This window comes from Lucilia cuprina, chromosome 4 (assembly GCF_022045245.1).
Source record: "Lucilia cuprina isolate Lc7/37 chromosome 4, ASM2204524v1, whole genome shotgun sequence".
Taxonomy (NCBI): Eukaryota; Metazoa; Arthropoda; class Insecta; order Diptera; family Calliphoridae; genus Lucilia; species Lucilia cuprina.
Genome location: NC_060952.1, coordinates 77,831,815 through 77,853,072, shown reverse-complemented (window position 1 = coordinate 77,853,072; position 21,258 = coordinate 77,831,815). Strand labels below are relative to the sequence as shown.

At 30.0% G+C, this 21,258-nt stretch overlaps 1 protein-coding gene across 2 annotated transcripts; it reads left to right on the top strand.

The window, feature by feature from the left end:
• The first annotated feature begins 9,310 nt into the window (after window positions 1–9,310).
• Window positions 9,311–18,225, top strand: LOC111678071. 2 transcript variants are annotated; one of them, XM_023439307.2, is made up of 6 exons: window positions 9,311–9,455; window positions 16,195–16,305; window positions 17,272–17,523; window positions 17,587–17,732; window positions 17,791–17,997; window positions 18,079–18,225. In XM_023439307.2, exons 1-6 carry the CDS (start codon window positions 9,443–9,445, stop codon window positions 18,217–18,219), a joined length of 870 nt encoding a protein of 289 aa, XP_023295075.2. In that variant the 5' UTR covers window positions 9,311–9,442; the 3' UTR covers window positions 18,220–18,225. The 2 variants fall into 2 exon arrangements, with proteins under 2 accessions (XP_023295075.2, XP_046805619.1); XM_046949663.1 differs by having other exon boundaries at window positions 17,584–17,732.
• The last annotated feature ends 3,033 nt before the right edge of the window (window positions 18,226–21,258 follow it).

The window sequence follows — 21,258 nt, the reverse complement described above, 5'->3', positions numbered from 1 at the left end:
TCTCAAAATGAAGATATTTTTAATAATCTGATTCTATCTTCTGATCCTGTTTTATCTACTATAAGGAAACGTTGGATTTGCTACAAAACGTTAGCATTTGAAAATATTCATGAATTTAAAGATTTACTTTATCTTTTAGATATGGACTACTGTGATATACCGATTATTTTGCAAAATTATATTAATTTATAAAAAAATAAATAAAGACTATTTTTATATAAAATAAATACTTGTTAATTTTTTTAGGGATAAAGAATAAAAGATTAATCGTAAAAAGTGGCTGTAAAAAATTCATAAAAATTTAGGTAGTAAAACATGCCTAACAAATGTATGGATGAAAATAATAGTACTAGGTAAATTCTCTAAAAGATGTTGAGTTTTCCCTAATTAATTTGTCACTTAAAAAAACATTAGGTAGGCATGTTATATATCAATGGAAAGGTAATTTTGTCTATTTTTCAAAACTGTATATAATTTTTTGAAAATTAAAAAATTCGAGGAATACTTTTTTAAAAAAAATTAAAAAATGTTTTTTATTCAGTTTTTGCGAAGATACAAATTTTTCAAATTGCAATAAAAATTTTATTTATGAATATTTTTGATGAAATTTTACAGTTAGGTAGATTTTTTTTACTCAAAATCCAAAATTAAATAAAAATTTTGAATTTTCTTATTAGAAATCCCGGAATTCCCAAAAAAGTTTTAAAAAATCCCAAAAATGGGATTTTTTGGGTTTTTTGCCTATTATATCCATACCAGGGGCGGGGTTATCGAAACCCGTTACAAAATGATTAAGAACATATTGGGTCATATAAAACAGGTCACTATAATTTGATATCGACTATGCGATTTGAGAATTTTTGCTCAAAATTGAATTTTATATAAAAAATAGGGTTTTTTTGGATGGATCTGGTCCCCTCGGTATCAAAAATTTTTAGGTTTTGTTTCATTTATCGTATTTTATGTAAAGTCAGCTTTTCAAAAAGTATAAATTCTATATACATCTTCTTAGAAACTTTTTAGATAACTTAAAAAGAAAAAGATACTTTTTTCCCAAAAAAATGGCAAAAAATCGCCTTTTTTTAATTTTTTTAAATTAAAATGCCTATAACTTTGGACTCAGTCATGATTTTTACATAATTCTTTCACTGCTTGATATATAAACTTGTTGTTAAGCGAAGAACAGTAAAAATTTTAAAATTTTAATTTTCAAATGCGAATATCTCCTAAACTATAAGAGATAATTTACTGCTATGACGACATTTTTTATAGTGCTCGATGAGGAGATTCTATATACGAAATTTTTTTTAAATCGGAACTCAAATGAAGAAATAGGATCGTTTTAAAAATTTAACATAGCCGAGGTGTCCTAATTTGAGGACCCCCCGCCGGGCCCCTGGTTGGCCTATAAGGTCCAAATTCAAAACCTAAACTCGACAACACCTCCTCTTTGTGCATACCAAATTTCATTAAAATCGGATTAACCGTTTAGAAGTTACCGAATTATTTCCCTCTATTTTTTTTCCTATACCACTGTGAGACGCTGATCCACAATACAACATGTGTATAGTCACCTTGATTTATCGAGACTGTCTTAAAATGTCCTATTAACCAGAGCAATGTGTTAGTTGCATATTAACGTTCATCCCAAAAAGTGAAAAGTCACATAAACCAAGGAAAAAGACAAAGGAAAGAATCATAGATGCCGTCTATACAAGCATCCTCCGATATCGTATACACCAATGGTAAATCGGCTGAAACCTAGTTGGACATACCTAGAATTCAAAGATTACACGATAGTCGCCTCTCTAAACCTATAAAAATGTAAAATCTGCTTGAATATCGGTTTATATGTGCCAACACCACAAGCGCTCTCACGACAATTGGATCTTAGCTCCGGTACGACTGGAGTCATACTCGGTCTAAGATTTTCAATCGATAGTTTTTTCTTTAAGAAAAAAACTACAGTCAGCAACAAGCGAGCTGTTACAACAACAACAAGCAGGTATTATCTTTCCACTTTTGTGGAATGTTGCCATAAACGGTTTGCTCAAAATGGCAAGATCTACCAAAGCCATAACGGCAATACATTTGCAAGAATTCTATAGGAGCTTAACGGCAGAAAATTTCGATGTTGGATTTTTGAAGCGTTTATCAAATCAGTTATGTTTTATGGAGGTATTGTTTGAAGGCGCTTAACATAAACTTCTTTACAAAGTTCTGAGAAGAATGTCAATCCTAATAAGTAAATATAAATATTTAAGTTCATGCTTTGATAAATAAGCAACAAAAACAGTGGCTATTCATCATTGCATTGTGTATTTTGTTTTTATACCCTTATGTGCTGATGTTTGTACCGCTATAATATTGATCCTATACCCACCTTAAAGTATACCAATCGGCTCAGAATCATTTTCTGTCTGCCCTTGTAATCAAACTACAGGTCGCAATTTTGAAGATAATTCAATAAAATTTGGTACATGATTTTCTATTGTACCAGAAACGAAGCCTGTTATACAGGTTGCAATTTTGGATATAATTCAATGAAATTTGGCGCATGATCTTTAAATGGTACCGTAGACGAAGCCTATTGAAAATCGTTAATGTCTGCCTATTATTTCAACTAGCACCCATACAACTGAATTCGCCGAATAGGTTTTTAAGTTCATAATTATGTTTAATATACTCGTATCTCGACAAAAAGCTGCAAAACCAAGTTCTATACTAGCCTTGATGACTATCATGAACTCTATAATTATAGGGTCTCATTTGACCCTAGCACCTATACAATGCCCCCTTCAAAATTTGACTTAAATGTTTTATTCAACAATAATTGGCTTAAGTATATCTGATGCAAGGTTCAATTAAACGTAAATGTTTTATTATAAAAACTAAATCACATTTTTTTGGAAAAGGTGTAGGGTATTATATGGTCGGCCTTGCCCGACTATAATTTCTTTCTTGTTTGGTATTTCTTTTCGTATTTTTTGGATGTCTGTGGATTTCCTTGCCTTATGTACAATCAAACTATATATTTACAAGAAAAAACACTATTGAGATACACTGTGGTGAAGGGTATATAAGATTCGGTACAGCCGAATAAAGTACTCTTGCTTGTTTGGATATACATAGTATTTAAATAAATTATTTTTTTTTATAATTATTAGTTAGTAAGACATATTTTAAATACTTTTGATACTTCTTCTTAAGTTACAAAAAATATTTTTTTCAAAATTAATATTTGCACAATGGGTCAAAGGTTTTTTGTTAGTTTATTTAAAAAAATATGCTTCCAATTCAAAAATTTAGGCATGTGCAGAGCTTTACATACAAAAGGTGGCAAAATATTAAAAAATAATAAAAAAATCAGGATATCTGCAAAAAAAAATAGAATAAAGAAAAAAATTGTTCTTTAGAGAAACTATAATTTTGTAATGATTTACAACAATAATTTGTTTTGCATGTCAATTTGGAATAGTAGAAAACCCAATAGGAAAGTATTTGAATAATATGCTAACGATATTAAGCCATAAAATAAATATTTATTTAATATATTTTATATGTATTAGTTTTACCACTTGCGTGTTAACATGAATTGAATTTTAAAGGACCAATGGAACTTTTATAAACTACACAAAATTTGCCATACACTAAGTAATTTTTGGCAAAATATTTCCAACTAGGTCTCCGATAAAAATTCAATATCGATTAAACACTTATTTTTTCACTTATTTATATGGCAACCACTGAAAAAGATTAAGATTATATAATTCTGTACAATTTTGGAAATTTGTTAAAAACTAAATAAAATAACAAAATTTTTAATAAAAATTATAATTAAAACTTTTTGTTAATTCATCTTTTTTTCATTTCACCTGTAGTATATCGCCCTCTTCTTCTTCCTCTTCGGAACTAGTATCGCCACGTATTTGGGCAGCATGTTGTGCAAAATGTGCTCTGGTATTTTTGTGCACAAACATCCTTCCTGTGTAGATGTAATTTTAAGAGATTTTTTCAAAATTCAAAAATTCTACACTTTAAATTATTTATTTAAAAATTTTGCAAACTAATTATTTAATTTTTACTATTATTTTAAATATTTTCACAGAGAGCAGTAGTTTCCTGCTGCAATCTCTAGACTTTTGAAAATTTGTTCTGAGAAAAATATTGATTAAATATTGAAATGTAACTCTTAGTAACTGGTTGCTAGGAGACCTAGATGTTAATTTTTTTATTGATTTAACAGGACCTGTTGCTGTTCGGTATCAACAAGTTTAATGTGGAAAACCTGTTGGTAATAAAATTTAAGTTGACAATATTTTTATGCATTGATATTGTATTTATTTGTTGATAAACCTGTTGCTTTGAGTTTTATAAACCTTGACTTAGAGAATAATTTTCTATTCTCGTGGTCAAATGCAACTCTTAGTAACTGGTTGTTAGGAGACCCAGTTATTGATTTAACATGACATGTTGCTGTTCGGTATCAACAAGTTCATTTGCAAAATTTGTTGGAGTTAAAATTTCAGTTGTTTATATTTATATGGATTGATAAAACTGTTGTTGCCTTGAGTTTAATAAACTTTGACCTTGAGAATAATATTCAAAGGGATTGTTTTTGTATTTATTTGTTTAAAAATCTGTTGCATGAGTTTAATAAACTTTGACCTAGAGTTTAAATTTCGAAAGTTATTTACATAGAAACCAGTTGTTAGGAAGTCCATAAAAGGACTAGATTACTTCGTTAGTTCTAAAATTTGGCTTCACTATTGCTGAATACAAAAAAAGTTTCCATCTGTTATGTTGATCAGTTGTTAGAAGAGTCACTTTTCGAAATTTTTTGAGTCAAGCTCTACATCATAATTTCTTAAAATAAAAATACTTTTTGTAGAGTTTATATAAAGCCATTTTTCGAATGGGGGTTAATATGGACCGATTTGCGGCACATTTAACAGTATAATTTTAATACTTACTTCTTTTTAAGCAATATCTCTTTTCACTTTTAATAGTACTAGATCTAGGACCTAAGACCCATTTTCCATACCAAACAAAAATGACTTGGAAGAACATGATCCACAGTTTACTCTAAGTAGTCTCTTTATTTGCGAAACTTATTGGAGTTACAATTTGAGTTGTCAATATTTTTTAATGGACTGTGTTATTAAAACAATGTTTATCTCTTGTTGAATATAAAATCATTTCAACCTGTTGTGTTGACCGGTTCTCCTGCTTTTTCATGTGAACCAATCTCTATAGTGTAATTTCTTGAAAATGGGTGCATAACTGACCTACTATTTTTTTAGGTTTTCATAGGATTTGCAAAGTGTGTGTGTTCTGCATCGGTTGAAATGCAGAGATTTTTTCGTCCGATTTATGAAATCCGGAAATCCGAAATCCGGATCTGACCTCAGAATCTCTACATTACATCAGATTTTAATGATATATCTATATATATAAAAGAGTAGCGTTACTGACTGACTGATTCATCATCGCACAGCCCAAACGGCTGAGCCAAGAATCTTGAAATTTTGACAATAGATATGTTTTTGATTATGTAGATCCACTAAGGAGGGATTTTTGGAATTTTGTACATTTACGGATAAAGAGGGGAAAAACGGGTAAAACTGGTTTTCTTAATTATCTTACTCAATATTAATGATACAAGAAAAAATTTTAAAGGCACCTGTATCTATTCTTAAAATGAGTAGATGGGTGTCTGGCACTTTTTCGAAATTCGTACTTTTAGGGGTTAAAAAGTGTAACAAAGGTGAGTTTGGTACCTTTTTTGGCCCTAACTTTTGAAATAATTAAATTTTTATAAATATTTTGGATACATCTCCCATAATTATGAGACACCTATTTCGTACTTTTTTAAAATTCAGTCCTTTTTGGGTGTAAAAGGGAGAAAACTTTATTTATGGTACTTTTTTTAGCACATTAAGAAAACTTTATCGGTTTATTGAATTATTGCTATTAAATTACGGACTAACTCTGTAATATTTATTATAATAAAATTTTTGCTATTTCACTGGGGAAAAAAGTAGCAAAAAGGGAAAAATGGGAAATTTAATTTTATTCAAACTCATTGAGCCAATTTTTGTAAAATTTCAAAAAGTAATTTATTTACTCACACAAAATAAGCTATTGGTATATTATTTAGGAATTCGAGTACTAAGGCCTCTATATAGCACCAAATTCGAGTAAATTGTTTGGTACCTTTTTTAAAGCACAATTTTTCTGGAATAAATGAATGTAGATTTGAATCGTTTGAGTTTTATCTGTGATATATATGTAGATTTAAATACCGAACATTTTGTAAACTTAATTCTCGAAAAAGTATACTTCTAAGCGAAAAGGGGAAACATTGTACTCTTTTTATTAGTACTTTCCACATAGGTAAACTTTATTCCACTTTTGGTACTTTTTCTTCCTTCAAATGATACTGAACTGAAAACACATGATTATTAAACATACACGGTCCTCATTGAATAAGATTCTTTAAGAGACAACTTTTTAGCACTTTTTATTTCATAAATTGTACTTTTTTGGTCTTGACTGAATAATATTCTGGGAACTATTTGGTACTTTTCTATTCTTCAAATGGATTCTTTATAATGGTTAACCGGAACACACGGTCCTTTTATTATTTTTATAGTACTTTTTGATAGTTTTACGATATTGAACATAGTTAGGGTAGCAAAGCACCCAGGATATGCCAGTTTTCTATAAAAGTAAACAAAATTTTGAATGAATTTAATTTAAGTTAGGATAGCGAAGCACCCAGGGTATGCTAGTAGTATATTAAAGACGAAATGGAGTAGAAATTTTGGTTTTATAAGTTAATAGTTGTTCCAAGCCCTAATGATAAAAAGTTAAACCTTTATTTTTTAAGTCGACATCTGATCTTTCAAATGATATAGAATTTTTTTCTATGAAGTTTATAACGACTCAAATATAGCTAAAAATTGAAATTTTTCAGTTTTATGGCACGATATCTCAAAGGCCTTTGATAGAGTAGAATAGAAGGAGTATCATTCGGCATAGGGGCACATTTATCAATGAGAATAACTTGAAGACCGAGTAATCGATTTTATCACATTTACAAATTTTGTTTTCGTTTATCGATTATCTATCATTGCTAAAAGTTTAATTAACTTTACATATGATGGAAGGCAGGCGTGATTTATTGTTTTTCAAAGGACCGTGAAAATATTTCACTGTGTGTATTTTTGTGCTAATTTTTTTTAGTTTTTGTGATAGAAAAAGTATATTTGTTGGTGATTAATGTCAATAATACTGAACCATACATACTTTTTTTCGATAACATAGTTGGAAGCCCGATAAAACTTTAACTAAACTGTCCCTGGGGCACATTCGCCAAATATATGTAATGCTTGTGATGTAAGTTATGTGAAATAAACAACACTTTGTGCTTTGTGTGATAAATTAATATATAAAACAGCAAAACATGTTTTAATTTTTGTAATTTTTTATGTTATTTTACTAATGACAAATATACCCCATCCCCTTGGCATATTTACCCCATGGATGGGGCGGTATTGCCGTTTTTATACATATGTACATGTATGTATTGGTGACATTTGGGTGATTTCTGAGCTTCATATACTATATATTACGCATCGATTTATCATAATGAATCTATTTTTTATTACAAGTAACAATTTGGTAAAACTTATCTTATATTATTTCGTTCCAGTAGCATTTCGGCCAGGCAAAATAATATATTAAAGTTTTCGGTTTTCTTTGGACCCAATGAATACTGCTGCTCGCAAACATTTGAAAATTGCTGCTTGATGCAATTGCTTTGGTTGAGTTTAACAAAAATCCTCATGGAGTAATAAGCTTCAAAATCTTTTAAATGTACTGGTCGATCTTTGAATTCCGTATCAAAATCACTACTTCTGAACCGCTACTACTGAAAAACATGTTACTTAGACACTGTTTACCTTTGTACATACCCAGCAGTTCGACAGGACAGTCCCGAACTGACCACTTAACCTACCACTTGTGGTGGCCCCTAGCCACCTGACTATCCAGGTGACCGACCATTTTAACATGGGCTTGTCCTACGAGAAAGTCGATCGTCACTCTACACCCTACAAAGAGACAGTAAAGAGACGATTGCCTCCGCTCTCGCTTACAAAGGGGACTCTAAAGTCACGACTGCCTTCATTCTCGTTTACAAAGAGTTTATTTGTGACGAAAGACCAAAAACATACGAATTTGGAGTCAGCCAGGTGGTAAGATATTAATGAAACTAATATTTAAAAATTTCAAGTGACTACTCTCTAGAATACTATGGGACAATAATGTGACGATTGGCCCGAAAGATATAAATTTGAGTCCACCAGATGGTAGCATATTAGTAGAAAGTAATAATCATTTCTCCAAAAGATGGATAAAATAACTACTTTCGGAAGTACAAAAAAAAACAACTTTTAGGAGTATAATCTCTAGGTTACTTGAGGACAGTAAAAAGACGACTGTCTTGACAATAAAGAGACGACTATCTTCCTTCTCTATTACAAAGGGCACATTCGTGACGAATGGCCCAAAACATACGAATTACTGGGAAGTTTTCTACAATTCTGGTAATATGTTCTTAGAACTACCATTATACTAAGAAATTTTATTATAAATGAATTATCAACTGTCATATACTTCAAAATGATCTACTTACAGTAAAAATTCTATCAACAAATACAGAGAATTAAAGAATAATAAATATTATTTTTTTTTTGTTTATTTAAGTTGATATGGTGAAAAAACAGAAAAAAACACTAACAAATTCTTATACATATGTACATTTCAACTTACAAAAACAAATAAACTATTAATAGTTAAAACGTATATTTTAATCAGATAGTTTAGTATACACTATACATATTTTTTATGACACCTTTAAAAGTGATATTATTTGGACGTTTTACGTTTTTTTTTTTTTTAACTTACTTGTGTTATTTCTACCACTTCATTTCATTAAAAATGAACAAAAATAAATAATCTTATAAAGAAAACAACACTGAGGTGGGTAATAATAAGTATGAAGATAAAGTGTTACGTACTTTTATGATCAACTTGATATTCATTCTTATTATTTTTATTTTTTTTTTTAATAATTTTACTATACACAAATACTTGTACATTACTACAACTATACTTAATCTAACAGAGTGTGATAATAACAATTTACTCGTACTTTCCCAAACGACAAATAGCCAGCCAGCACAGTTTGTCATCCATCCACTTAAACGATTTAATGGAAAAATTGTCCAAATTGCTTTAACTTAAAGTCAGTAAGTTTAAAGAGTGTGTAAAGTGAACAGTGTAGTTAAGAGTTAAATACAACGGATACTTGTATTTTTAAAAATATATTTATTTTTTTATATATTTTTTTTATAAATAAGTAGTTGTTAATAAAATGCATGAAATAGGTGAGATGAAATGCAAATTAGTGGGTCTTTGAGTATATCCGTTTTAAAAATGCATATATACACTAAAAAAAATCCATGCCTAATATATACGAAAAATGTCGTACATTGTACGAATCGTTCGTTGTTTCGCACCACGACATTCTTTCGTAGTATATACGAAATTGTACGAAATATTTTAGTATAATGCAAAATATTCTTGAAAAAATTAATTTACATAAATTGAAAAAAGGGAATTTTGAATAAAAATGGTAAAATTTACGAAACATTTTTGTTCATTTTAAAATAAATTTTCTAATTTTAGTTCAAAATTATTCTCCACACGAATTTTCATTATTTTTTTATGAAAATAATTCGTGAATAATATTATACTTTTTCTTAAATTTTATAAAAATGTTGTAGTTTTATTTAATCATAATATAATTAATATTCATTCATTTTAAAATAAATTTTCTAATTTTAGTTCAAAATTATTCTCCACACGAATTTTCATTATTTTTTTATGAAAATAATTCGTAAATAATATTATACTTTTTCTTAAATTTTATAAAAATGTTGTAGTTTTATTTAATCATAATATAATTAATATCATTATGTTTAATTTCGCTAAAATTTAAGAAAAAAAATATTACGAAAGGTTTTCGTTCTATCGTAAAAATAGAAAAGGGTTTTATTAAATAATATTTCGTATTATACACGAAATTTTTGTAAATATTACGAAAATAGAAGTTACGAAATTTTTTTCGTTAAGTTGAGCATGGATTATTTTCAGTGTATATACATACATACGCTCCTCTATCATCAGAGGTGATAGAGGTTTTGTATCTGGGATCCAACAAAGCTTTCAAATTCGATATAGCTTTGTCCATCAAAATTTGATCGTAAATTTGTTTCGTAAATCTCTATCTATCTATGAAAGATTTGAATTATTTAACAGTTTTCAAGATATAGGAAATTTTATATTTAATTCATATATATGGTGCCAAGTCCGCCCCTTATACCCTAAATATTCACCTGAATGTCAAAGTTCTTCATGAAAAATGTTAAAATTCAGGCTCTAATAGTTTTTTCGATATTCAAATTTTTATATTTATTTCATGTGGGGGCTTCAAGCTCCCCAGATGAAAGTCCATCCATTCCATCCATTCCTCTATAATTTCAGATGAATTTTAAAGTAATTTAAACAATACTTGAAGAATCTAGTTTTATAAGTTTAACAGTTAAACGAAATTTTCTAATTAATTAATTAACAAAGTACCCCATTGGAAGTCTGTCCGTAATACTCTAAATGTTCAGATGACTGTGAAAGTCCTTCAATAGTTTCTCAGATATACGATTTTTTATATTATACTCATATGGGGGCTTCAAGCCCCCCAGATAGAAGTCCGCTATTTTTTCTTAAAAATGTTCAGATGAATATTAAAGTTCTTCGTGCAAAATTTTAAGAATTTAGTTCTATTAGTTTCCCAAATAAACGAATTTTTATACCCTCCACCTTAGTGAGAAGTATATATATTCTAAATAGATAGCGGAGTCGATTAAGCTATGTCCGTCTGTCTGTCTATTGAAATCAATTTTCTGAAGACTCCAGATATCTTCGAGATCCAAATCTTCAATAATTCTGTCAGACATGCTTTCGAGAAGTTTCCTATTGAAAGTCAGCAAAATCGGTCCATAAATAACTGAGATATGGGTAAAAACTGAGACTACCTCTGAAAATTTCCTCAACAAATTAAAAATAAAAGCATAAAAACAACAAGGAAATAAAGCAGTAATATGTTGGTAATACAGCTCATATTTGTTTGAGGGCGGCAATACAGTTTGACGGTGGTAGTACAGTACAAGTTAATATTTCTTTCTGCTATAGTTTATATTTGTTTGCGTGTATGTTATGTGTGACATGTGTGCAGAGATACAAATTAAATAAAAACTGTTTTTAAAACATACTTGGTAAAGGGTATATAAAATTCGGCACAATCGAATATAGAAATCTGACTTGTTGTATTTAATACTCTTGTCATGGGTAGTCCGCCATCTTATTACCCAAATTGTTCACATGGACTTTAAAGTTATTCGTGCAAATTTTTAAGATTCCAACTGTAATCGTTTCCAAGATAAACGAATTTTTCTATTTAATTTATATGGGAGGTGCCACGCCCTCTAATGCTAGTTGGTCCACTTTTTATTCTAAATAATAATATGGACACTAAAGTGGTTCCGACAAAATTTGAGGACTCTTATAGAAATCGTTCTCAATAAGGGGCTTGGGTTAAACTCTACATTTACATATGAATTTAATAATAAGTACTAAAGGGTGCAAATATGGACCGATTCTGATAAAATTAATTAAAGTATTACCAGGGATGGGAGGTAATGATTACACAAAAGTCACCAAGATTTTATGATATACATATACTATTTTGAAATAACCTATCACTCAAATCTATACCTCGTATCTTTTCTTATCGTGCTACGTTAGTCAACATTCCAAATGTTATTCTGTATTTTTCACGATGCTATGTTAACAAAAAAACAAAATTTTTACTGACAGCTGATGTATTTATATCTATTAATTTGACATGTGTAAATGATAAAGTAGACAAATATGTTTTCATTAAAAAGCCTTTAAGAATGTTTAAAACTTTATTTTTTTTAAATTCAAAGACAAGGAAACAGTAGAGATATGCATATACGGCTACACCCGCCATCAAAATATGCATCGTAATTGAAACAAAAATTTCGCAATATATTCCATTTTGGGAACTTTACCAGAAATTTGGCCTTGAACGTTAATAATATGGATTTGGGATAACGAGAACAAAATGTGCAAACAATCTACCAGAAATTTGGCCTTGAACGTTAATAATCTGGATTTGGGATAGCGAGAACAAAATGCACAAATGTGCAAACAATCTACCAGAAATTTGGCCTTGAACGTTAATAATCTGGATTTGGGATAACGAGAACAAAATGCACAAAATGTGCAAACAATCTAGAATCTTATATCTTACTAATCAGTTAAACTAGGCTTTACTTTTAGATTAAATTTGAAATAAAACAAGTAATATTTCTATATTTCCTTCACCAAGTATGTTTTAAAAAACAGTTTTTATTTATTTTGTATCTCTGCACACATGTCACACATAACATACACACAAAAAAATATAAACTGTAGCAGAAAGAAATATTAACCGTTGTACTGTAATACCACCGTCAAACTGTATTACCACCCTCAAACAAATATGAGCTGTATTACCAACAGATTACTGTTTTATATCCTTGTTCTTGTTATACACTTCACCTTCGTGAGAACAGAACAGCATCTAAACATACAAAAAAATACACAGCTGAATAAAACCAAATACATCTCCACACGCACATGTACATCTTTATCCAAATCACAGTATTGTTGTTGCTTTTTTAACAAAGCATGAAAAAAATATGGCTTTTTTGATGAAATTTTCAGAGGTTGTCTCGGATTTTTGCTCATATCGCCGTTATTTATAGACCGATTTTGCTGATTTTAAATAGCGATCTTCTCGAAAGCATGTCTAACTGAATTATTGAAGATTCGGATCTCGCCGATATCTGGGGACCTCTAAAAACTGATTTCAACAGACGGACATGGCTTAATCGACTCCGCTATCTATAAGGATCTTGAATATATATACTTTATAGGGTCGGAAAATTATATTATAGAAATTACAAACAGAATGACAAACTTATATATACCCTTCTCACGAAGGTGAAGGGTATAATTAGGCGGACTTTAACAGATGATTGTTTTTTTGAGGACGGGTTTCTTACTACTCAGTTAAGCTAGGTTCAACTTTTAACTTAAACTCGGAACAAACTTAGGCAGACTTTAACCGATGTATTTTTCAGTAATGGATGTAGGATCAGTTAACTTAGTATATAACAATGACATAAACAATGAATAGTTGTTTTTTGCAAATATCACTTTTATAAAATGTAAAATTTTAGAAAAAATATAAATAAACATTAAAAACAGTAATAATATCGATAAAAGAAATCAGACAATTACAATTTACTTAAAATATTAAGATTATTGTCTTCCGAATTCATTATTGTATTGTTTTTGTTGACCGACCATTTTAACATGGGCTTGTCCTACGAGAAAGTCAATCGTCACTCTACACCCTACAAAGAGACAGTAAAGAGACGATTGCCACCGCTTAGTATAAAGTAGTAATCATTTCTCCAATAGATGGGTAAAATAACTACTTTCGGAAGCACAACAAAAAAAAAAAAACTTTTAAGAGTATAATCTCTAGGTTACTTGAGGACAGTAAAGAGATGACTGTCTCCGCTCCCGCTTGCAGAGAGGACACTAAAGTAACGACTGTCTTCATTCTCGATTACAAAGGGTACATTCGTGACGAATGACCCAAAACATACGAATTACGATCATCCAGGTGGTTAACTATTGGAGGAAATTACTTTTTTTTCGTATGCATTCACTCTTTGTCGAATTGCTGGGTTAGGTTTAATTGGCCAAGTACACTCAGTTAAACTAAGATAATAAGTGAGGTTACTGTTTACTGAAAAACATAAATCATATATTAAACTTGGTTTAAACAAAGAATGTAGATAATCTTTATCTGAAAACCCTGCCCTTAGTTATAAATAGATGTAGCAGTTAAATTTGTTACTATTGCCAACTTTTTAGTAAAAAAGACGCAATAACAAACTTTACTGATTACTGAAAAATACAAAACATAGATTAATCTAGGTTTAAACAAAAATTGCAGATTATCTTTATCAGACTTTACTGACTTTCTTAAATTGTGGATAGATTAATAAAATACACTTTAAAAAGTATTTTTATAAATATAAACTTGCATAAATTCAACTGATTTTAATTAAGTTTAAGTTATTGTATTTTCTAACATCCGGGTATCTACTGCTAAACGTATTGACATATTTATAATGTAGTCCCAAACACGAATTCGTGTTTTATTTTTTGTGTTTATTAAATAAATTTTTGTGAGTTAAACTTCTATAACTATTGCGGTTATTTGAGCTTAATATTAATGAATTTAATTAATACAACTATATGCTTACATATCTTTATATTAAAAAACAAGTAAGAAAGTATAGTCGGGCATGGCCGACCATATAATACCCTACACCATGAGTATATTTTCAAAATTTTTACTTTTTATAAAGAAACTTTTATGCTGAATATTATTCCAAAATATTCAAGCAATTTATTGATAAAAAAACTAAAATTTCTAAATGAGGCTTTATATAGGTCAAATATGTTCCGATCCTCGGTAAATTTGGGAAAAGGATATATTTTTAAATAACAGTTAGTTTTGTTGAGTTTCATTGCGATACAAATGGTTACAAGTCAATTTTAGACGTTTAAGACATTTTTTGAAGGGAGTTTGTATGGGGGGTCAAATAAGGGCCGATCCTTACGAAAATCTGCAGTGTCATTTATACTTATGTAAAACTTATTTGTGCCAATTTTTAGAGAGATAATAGAATATTTGACGTCGGGAGGTACGGTTGTATGGGGGCTAGGTGAAATAATGGACCGATTTCAACCATTTTCAATAGGCTTCGTCCCTGTGCCAAAAAACATCCTTGGGTGGGTATTGGACCAATATTTTTGTATGTTATAAACATCAGCACAAACGTATAATACCCTCCCCACTATAGTGGTGTAGGGTATAATTAAGAAAATATTGTGAAGTGAGATAATACCCTACAGCAATCTAAAATAATTTTAGAAATTGGTTTAAAGATATATATTTTATATTTTCAAAAAGTTTCTTATACCAAAATGGGGAAAATAAAAAATAAGTTTATTCTAAGATGCCATTTTAACTAAAAATTAGTTCCCTCATATTTTGTGAGTTGGATCAAACGATTAAAAACCCCTTTTTCAATATTTTTTAACTAGAAAATCCGGCGCCTGTATCTGCACGAAAGCTAGAGTAGTGAAACCATTTCGTATTGAAATATGTTCTCTTTATTCCCCTCGACTTTAAAATACCTAAAAGTTTTATTTAAGGTATGGCCATATGTACATACCTATGTATATGGCGTCGAATCAGAATCATTTTCTGATTCGATTTAGCTTGTAAGGGCTTGTAAGTTTATAATTATGTTTCATATACTCGTATATCGACAAAAAGCTGCAAAACCAAGTTCTATTCTAGCCTTGATGACCCTCATAAACTCTACAATTATAGGGCTTCATTTGACCCTAGCAGCAACAATAATTGGCATAAATATATCTGAGGCAAGGTAGAATTCAACTTAAATGTTTTATTATGAAAACCTAATCACATTTTACTTTTAGTAACAAGTGTAGGGTATTATATGGTCGGCCTCGCCCGACTATAATTTCTTACTTGTTTTGATATTATATTTCTTTAATTCACAATCGACGTCGTTGTAAGTCATAAAAAAATTTCAAATAATTTTTTTCAAAACAAAAACAATAATAAAAACATTACGACATACCACAATACAACCATACAACAACGATTGTGAATTGGACAATTATAAATAGTCTTGTGTAAACTATTTATTTTAAAATCTAACTTACCTCTTCTACTTATCTCACTTGATTTAATTAAATTTTATAATACCTTTATAAAATGTTTGATAAGTGTTAACAATGCTATCTTAAGTTGTTATCGCTTTCATATATATTTCATTAAAATAACAGTCTTATTATTTTCTTCTACGTTCAACATTCTTACAGTTAAATCGAGATCAACAACACCTCATTGCGAATATGGAAAAACAGCTGTTACGGAAACGCTTCAGTTACTACAGAAATGGAATCTATTGGAATTACAAAATAAATTTAAAGGTAAATAAATGAGTATAGTATTTTAAAGAATATAATCTTTAAAATACCAAATTCTTTATTTTAAATTCACAAATATCCGTATATTAGTCGAACACGTAGAAACTCTGTATATCAATGGGAGATATCATTCTTTTGATATACATCTGTCTATCTAACACAGCGAAGAATTTTAATCAAGTTTGGAATTGAATTTTGACCATGTCACCGTTATTTATAGACCAATTTTTCTTGTTTCTAAAACAATTTTTAAAAGCACATCTGATAACAAGTAATATTTCTATATTCGCCTGTTCCGAATCTTATATACCCTTCACCAAGTACATTTTAAAAAGCAGATTTTATAAACAAATATAAACTGTAGCAGAAAGAAATATTAACCGTTGTACTGTAATACCACCGTCAAACTGTATTACCACTCTCAAACAAATATGAGTTCTTGTTATACCCACTTACCTTCGTGAGAACAGAACAGCATGCAAACATACAAAAAAAAATACACAGCTGAATTAAACCAAATACATCTCCACACGCACATGTACATCTTTATCCAATTCACAGTGTTGTTTTTGCTTTTTTAACAAAGCATGAAAAAAATGTGGCTTTTTTGATGAAATTTTCAGAGGTTGTCTCGGATTTTTGCTCATATCGCCGTTATTTATAGACCGATTTTGCTGATTTTAAATAGCGATCTTCTCGAAAGCATGTCTAACTGAATTATTGAAGATTCGGATCTCGCCGATATCTGGGAACCTCTAAAAACTGATTTCAACAGACAGACAGACGGACATGACTTAATCGACTCCGCTATCTATAAGGATCCAGAATATATATACTTTATAGGGTCGGAAAAATATATTATAGAAATTACAAACGGAATGACAAACTTATATATACCCTTCTCACGAAGGGTATAAAAAAGGACAGGACTTTGCTAATTTTAATGACTCTCTCATTACTGTTTTTCAGAACACGAAGTCACATTACGTTCCCTAATCTATCTCACCGATGAGGAAATTTCTGAACTTATACCAAAAATTGGCATACGAACCATATTTCGGGCCATGTTAAAGGAATGGAGACAAACGTACGATGCTATAGCATATCCCACAGCATCCACGGCATCAATAGGAGATGTGGATAGTGATTCATATTTAGATCAAATAGAGCTGAAAACAGAATGTAATTCCGAAGATTTTGATATGCAAAATTGTTCAACAGGTAAAGGGAAAACTCAATAATACTATAAGAGAAATAAATAATAAAAAAATTTCATTACAGAAGAAACTGATTTTCAACAGGAGTCCATGAAAGAACCACAAGAAAATGAACAAAAATTAGATAAAAATAACAATGAAACAGTACCTTTACCAGATCCAGTAATGGCTAGGAAAATAAGAAATCAATTCAGCTATAAAGGAGAACCATTTGTAGGTTTATAAAAAATTTTGAAAAATATGAGAATACTAAGGTCCTGTTTAATTTCAGAATGTTTTCGATATACTTAACAGCTGTTCAGATGGTCAAACTGTTATGGAATTTTATAAAATTCATAATTTTTTAGATATTAAAAATCGCAAACGTGTTGTTAATCTTTTAATACGTAATGTAGTGGAGCGTAAAGTCGAAAAATATACAGCAATATTTCACGATATGACGAGACAATTGTTAGAGTTGTTTCCATCCGAAAAATATGTAAGTTTTTTTTTGGGGGTTCTTGAGATTGATCTACTTCTAAATGTTATTTTAACACAACTTTCTTTTTGTTTACCTTAGGAAACCTATTTTGTGCCCCATAATGGACCCAACTCAGCACGTGGTGCTTTATACTATAGATACTCAAATTATACCCGACAATTGCGTAAAGAAGGCTTGTTGGCCTATAAAAAGCATAAACCAAAAGTTTATACAAAATAAAAAATGTTTAAAAATAATTATTTTGTAATTTGTTTTTAGTAAATGTCCTAAAGTATGATTTATTATACCCTACACCACTTTAGTCTGGAGGGTATATTGAGTTTGTGCTGATGTTTGTAACGCAGAATAATGTTAGTCCTATACCCACCTTAAGGTATACCAATCGTTCATCTGTTTATTCCTCCGTCCATATAAACCTTATAATCAAACTACAGGTCACAATTTTGAAGATAATTTAATGATCTTCCATTGTTCCAAGGACAAAGCCTATTAAAAATGGTTAAGATCGATCCGTTTTTTCATCTAGCCCCCATACAACTGAACCCCCGAATAGGGCTTGTAAACCTTGTAATCATACTACAGGTCACTATTTTGGAGATAAATGGTGTAGGGTATTAGATGGTCGGCCTCGCCCGACTATAATTTCTTACTTGTTATGTTTAATGTACTCGTATCTCGACAACAAGCTGCAAACAAAAGTTCTAAACTAGCCTTGATGACCCTCATGAACTCCATAATTGTTGGGCCTCATTTGGCCCTAGCCCCTATAAAAAGCCCCTTTCAAAATTTGACTCAAATGTCCACAGGTTTATTCAACAAAAAATGACTTAAGTATATGTGGGACAAGATACAATTCAACTGAAATGTTTCAATATGAAAACTATTTTACTTTTCGTAACATGGTATTATATGGTCGACCTCGCCCGACTATAATTACTTACATGTTTTCAATTCGAATAACCTCATTCTAAACGCAACCGTAGAATAATCCATACCTATCTATAGAATCTATACAATAATATTGAACATACCCCGTCCATATACTAGTTCAAAGACTAGTTTATAGAATAGTATATACGCTAGTTCATAGAATAGTGCATAGATTAATCTATAGATTAGTCCTTAAAGTAGTTCAAAGAGTAATATATGGAATAGTCCATAGACTAGTCGACAAACTAGTTGATCAGTCTGAAGTCTAAACCATAAACTAATCTGCAGAATAAACTATAGACTTGTATATAGACATTAGCCTGTGTGCGGACTTTGGACTAGTCCATGTATTGTACACTATAGACTAGTCTAATGATTAGCCCATAGAGATAATAATGTAAAACTTTTCCTATTTATAAACAATAACAACGACCGACATCAACAAAGAATTATCTATGTAATAGTTCATAGTAGGGTTCTATAAATCGACTTTCGATTAATCGAACAATCGACTTTTTGTCGAAAAAAGTCGAAAAGTCGAAGTCGACTATTTTGTTCCAAAAAAGACGATAACTCGACTATCGTCTGTGAAAAAAGTCGACTTTGTGAATAAAAGTCGAAAAAAACCGAAAAGTCTGAAAGTCGAAAAAAGTCGATAAGTCGAATAAAGTCGAAAAAAGTCGAAGAAAGTCGAAAAAGTCGGAAAAAATCGAAAAGTCGGAAAAAGTCGAAAAATCGAAAATTGTAGAAACAAGTCAAAAATTTAAAAAAAGTCAAAAACTCTAAAATAGTCGAAAAAAGTCAAAAAATAGTCGGAAAAAAGTAGAAAGAAGTCGAAAATAGTCAAAAAGTGGAAAAAATCGAAAAGTCGAAAAAAGTCGAAAAGTCGCAAAAAGTCGAAAAGTCGACTATTTATAAAATACTTATAGTCGAAAAGTCTAAAAGTCGACTTTTATTTAAATGAAAAAAGTTGAAAAATCGACTTTTCATAAAATGCAAAAAGTCGAAAAGTCGACTTTTAACTAAACGAAAAAAGTCGAAAAGTCAACTTTTCGTTTCAACTGTAGAACCCTAGTTCATAGGCTAACTAATAGAGTAATCTACAATATAGTACATAGATCAGTCTGCAGACTCAACCATAGACTTATATTTAGAATACCAATATACACAAGAATAAGTATGGACTATGGTCCATATATTGTAGACTATAGACTAGTCTATTGATTAGCCCATAGAAATAAATTCAGTAATATAAAAACTTGTTGTGTTCTTACAAGTTTTGTTCTAAGAGATAATCATACCCCGCCATTTAATGTTAAACTTTTCTTATTTATAAACAACAACAACGACCGACATCAACAAAACCATTCTGTATTTCACCTGTTAATTTGTTTACATACGACTATAATAATAAGTAGCATTAAGTACAATTAAATGAATTGAAAAAAAAGATGTGGAAAAAGTAAAAGATTGTTTAAACTGTTGCGCTAAATTGTTGACAAACTATCAACAAGATAATCTGAATAGCACAACATTATTCGCACCTGTTTAACAATAATCGTTGTCATGGTGATTTTTTTTATATCGAAAAAGACATTGTGGCGCGGCTCTGTACTATGTCCTTCGCAAAGGCCATTGGCATCAAACAAACACACAACAGAATTTTGAAAAGTTCATTGACATGTTTGGCAAAATGTAATTATAGGTGAATGAAAAAATGGATGAATGAACAAAATGCAACAGTTGATTAGTAAATAAAGTTTATATGTAGATAATGCTGACATATTAAAATACATATACACATTTGTTTATGGCAGCTAGTTAAAGTAAAACTATTATAGAATTTCATGTGTGGCAAAAAAGTTCAAGGACATTAGAAGATTTCCTTGTTCCAGTGTTATTGTTATGATAGCAACAGAAAATGGTTGTTAATAACCTAAACAAAAAACAAACAAAAAAATAGTTCTAAACAAGTAATATTTCTATATTCGGTTGTGCCGATTCTTATATACCCTTCACCAAGTATGTTTTAAAAAAACAGTTTTTATATATTTTGTATCTCTGCACACATGTCACACATAACATACACACAAACAAATATAAACTGTAGCAGAAAAAAATATAAATCGTTGTACTGTAATACCACCGTCAAACTGTATTACCACCCTCAAACAAATATGAGCTGTATTACCAACAGATAACTGCTTTATATCCTTGTTCTTGTTATACACTTCACCTTCGTGAGAACAGAACAGCATCTAAACATACAAAAAAATACACAGCTGAATAAAACCAAATACATCTCTACACGCACATGTACATCTTTAT

What these genes read in the sequence shown, in the direction of transcription:
- LOC111678071 (XM_046949663.1), top strand. An exon ending in GCTATAAAGGAGAACCATTT is followed by an intron (nt 17,733 to 17,790) that starts GTAGGTTTATAA and finishes GTTTAATTTCAG; the next exon opens with AATGTTTTCGATATACTTAA. An exon ending in TGTTTCCATCCGAAAAATAT is followed by an intron (nt 17,998 to 18,078) that starts GTAAGTTTTTTT and finishes TGTTTACCTTAG; the next exon opens with GAAACCTATTTTGTGCCCCA.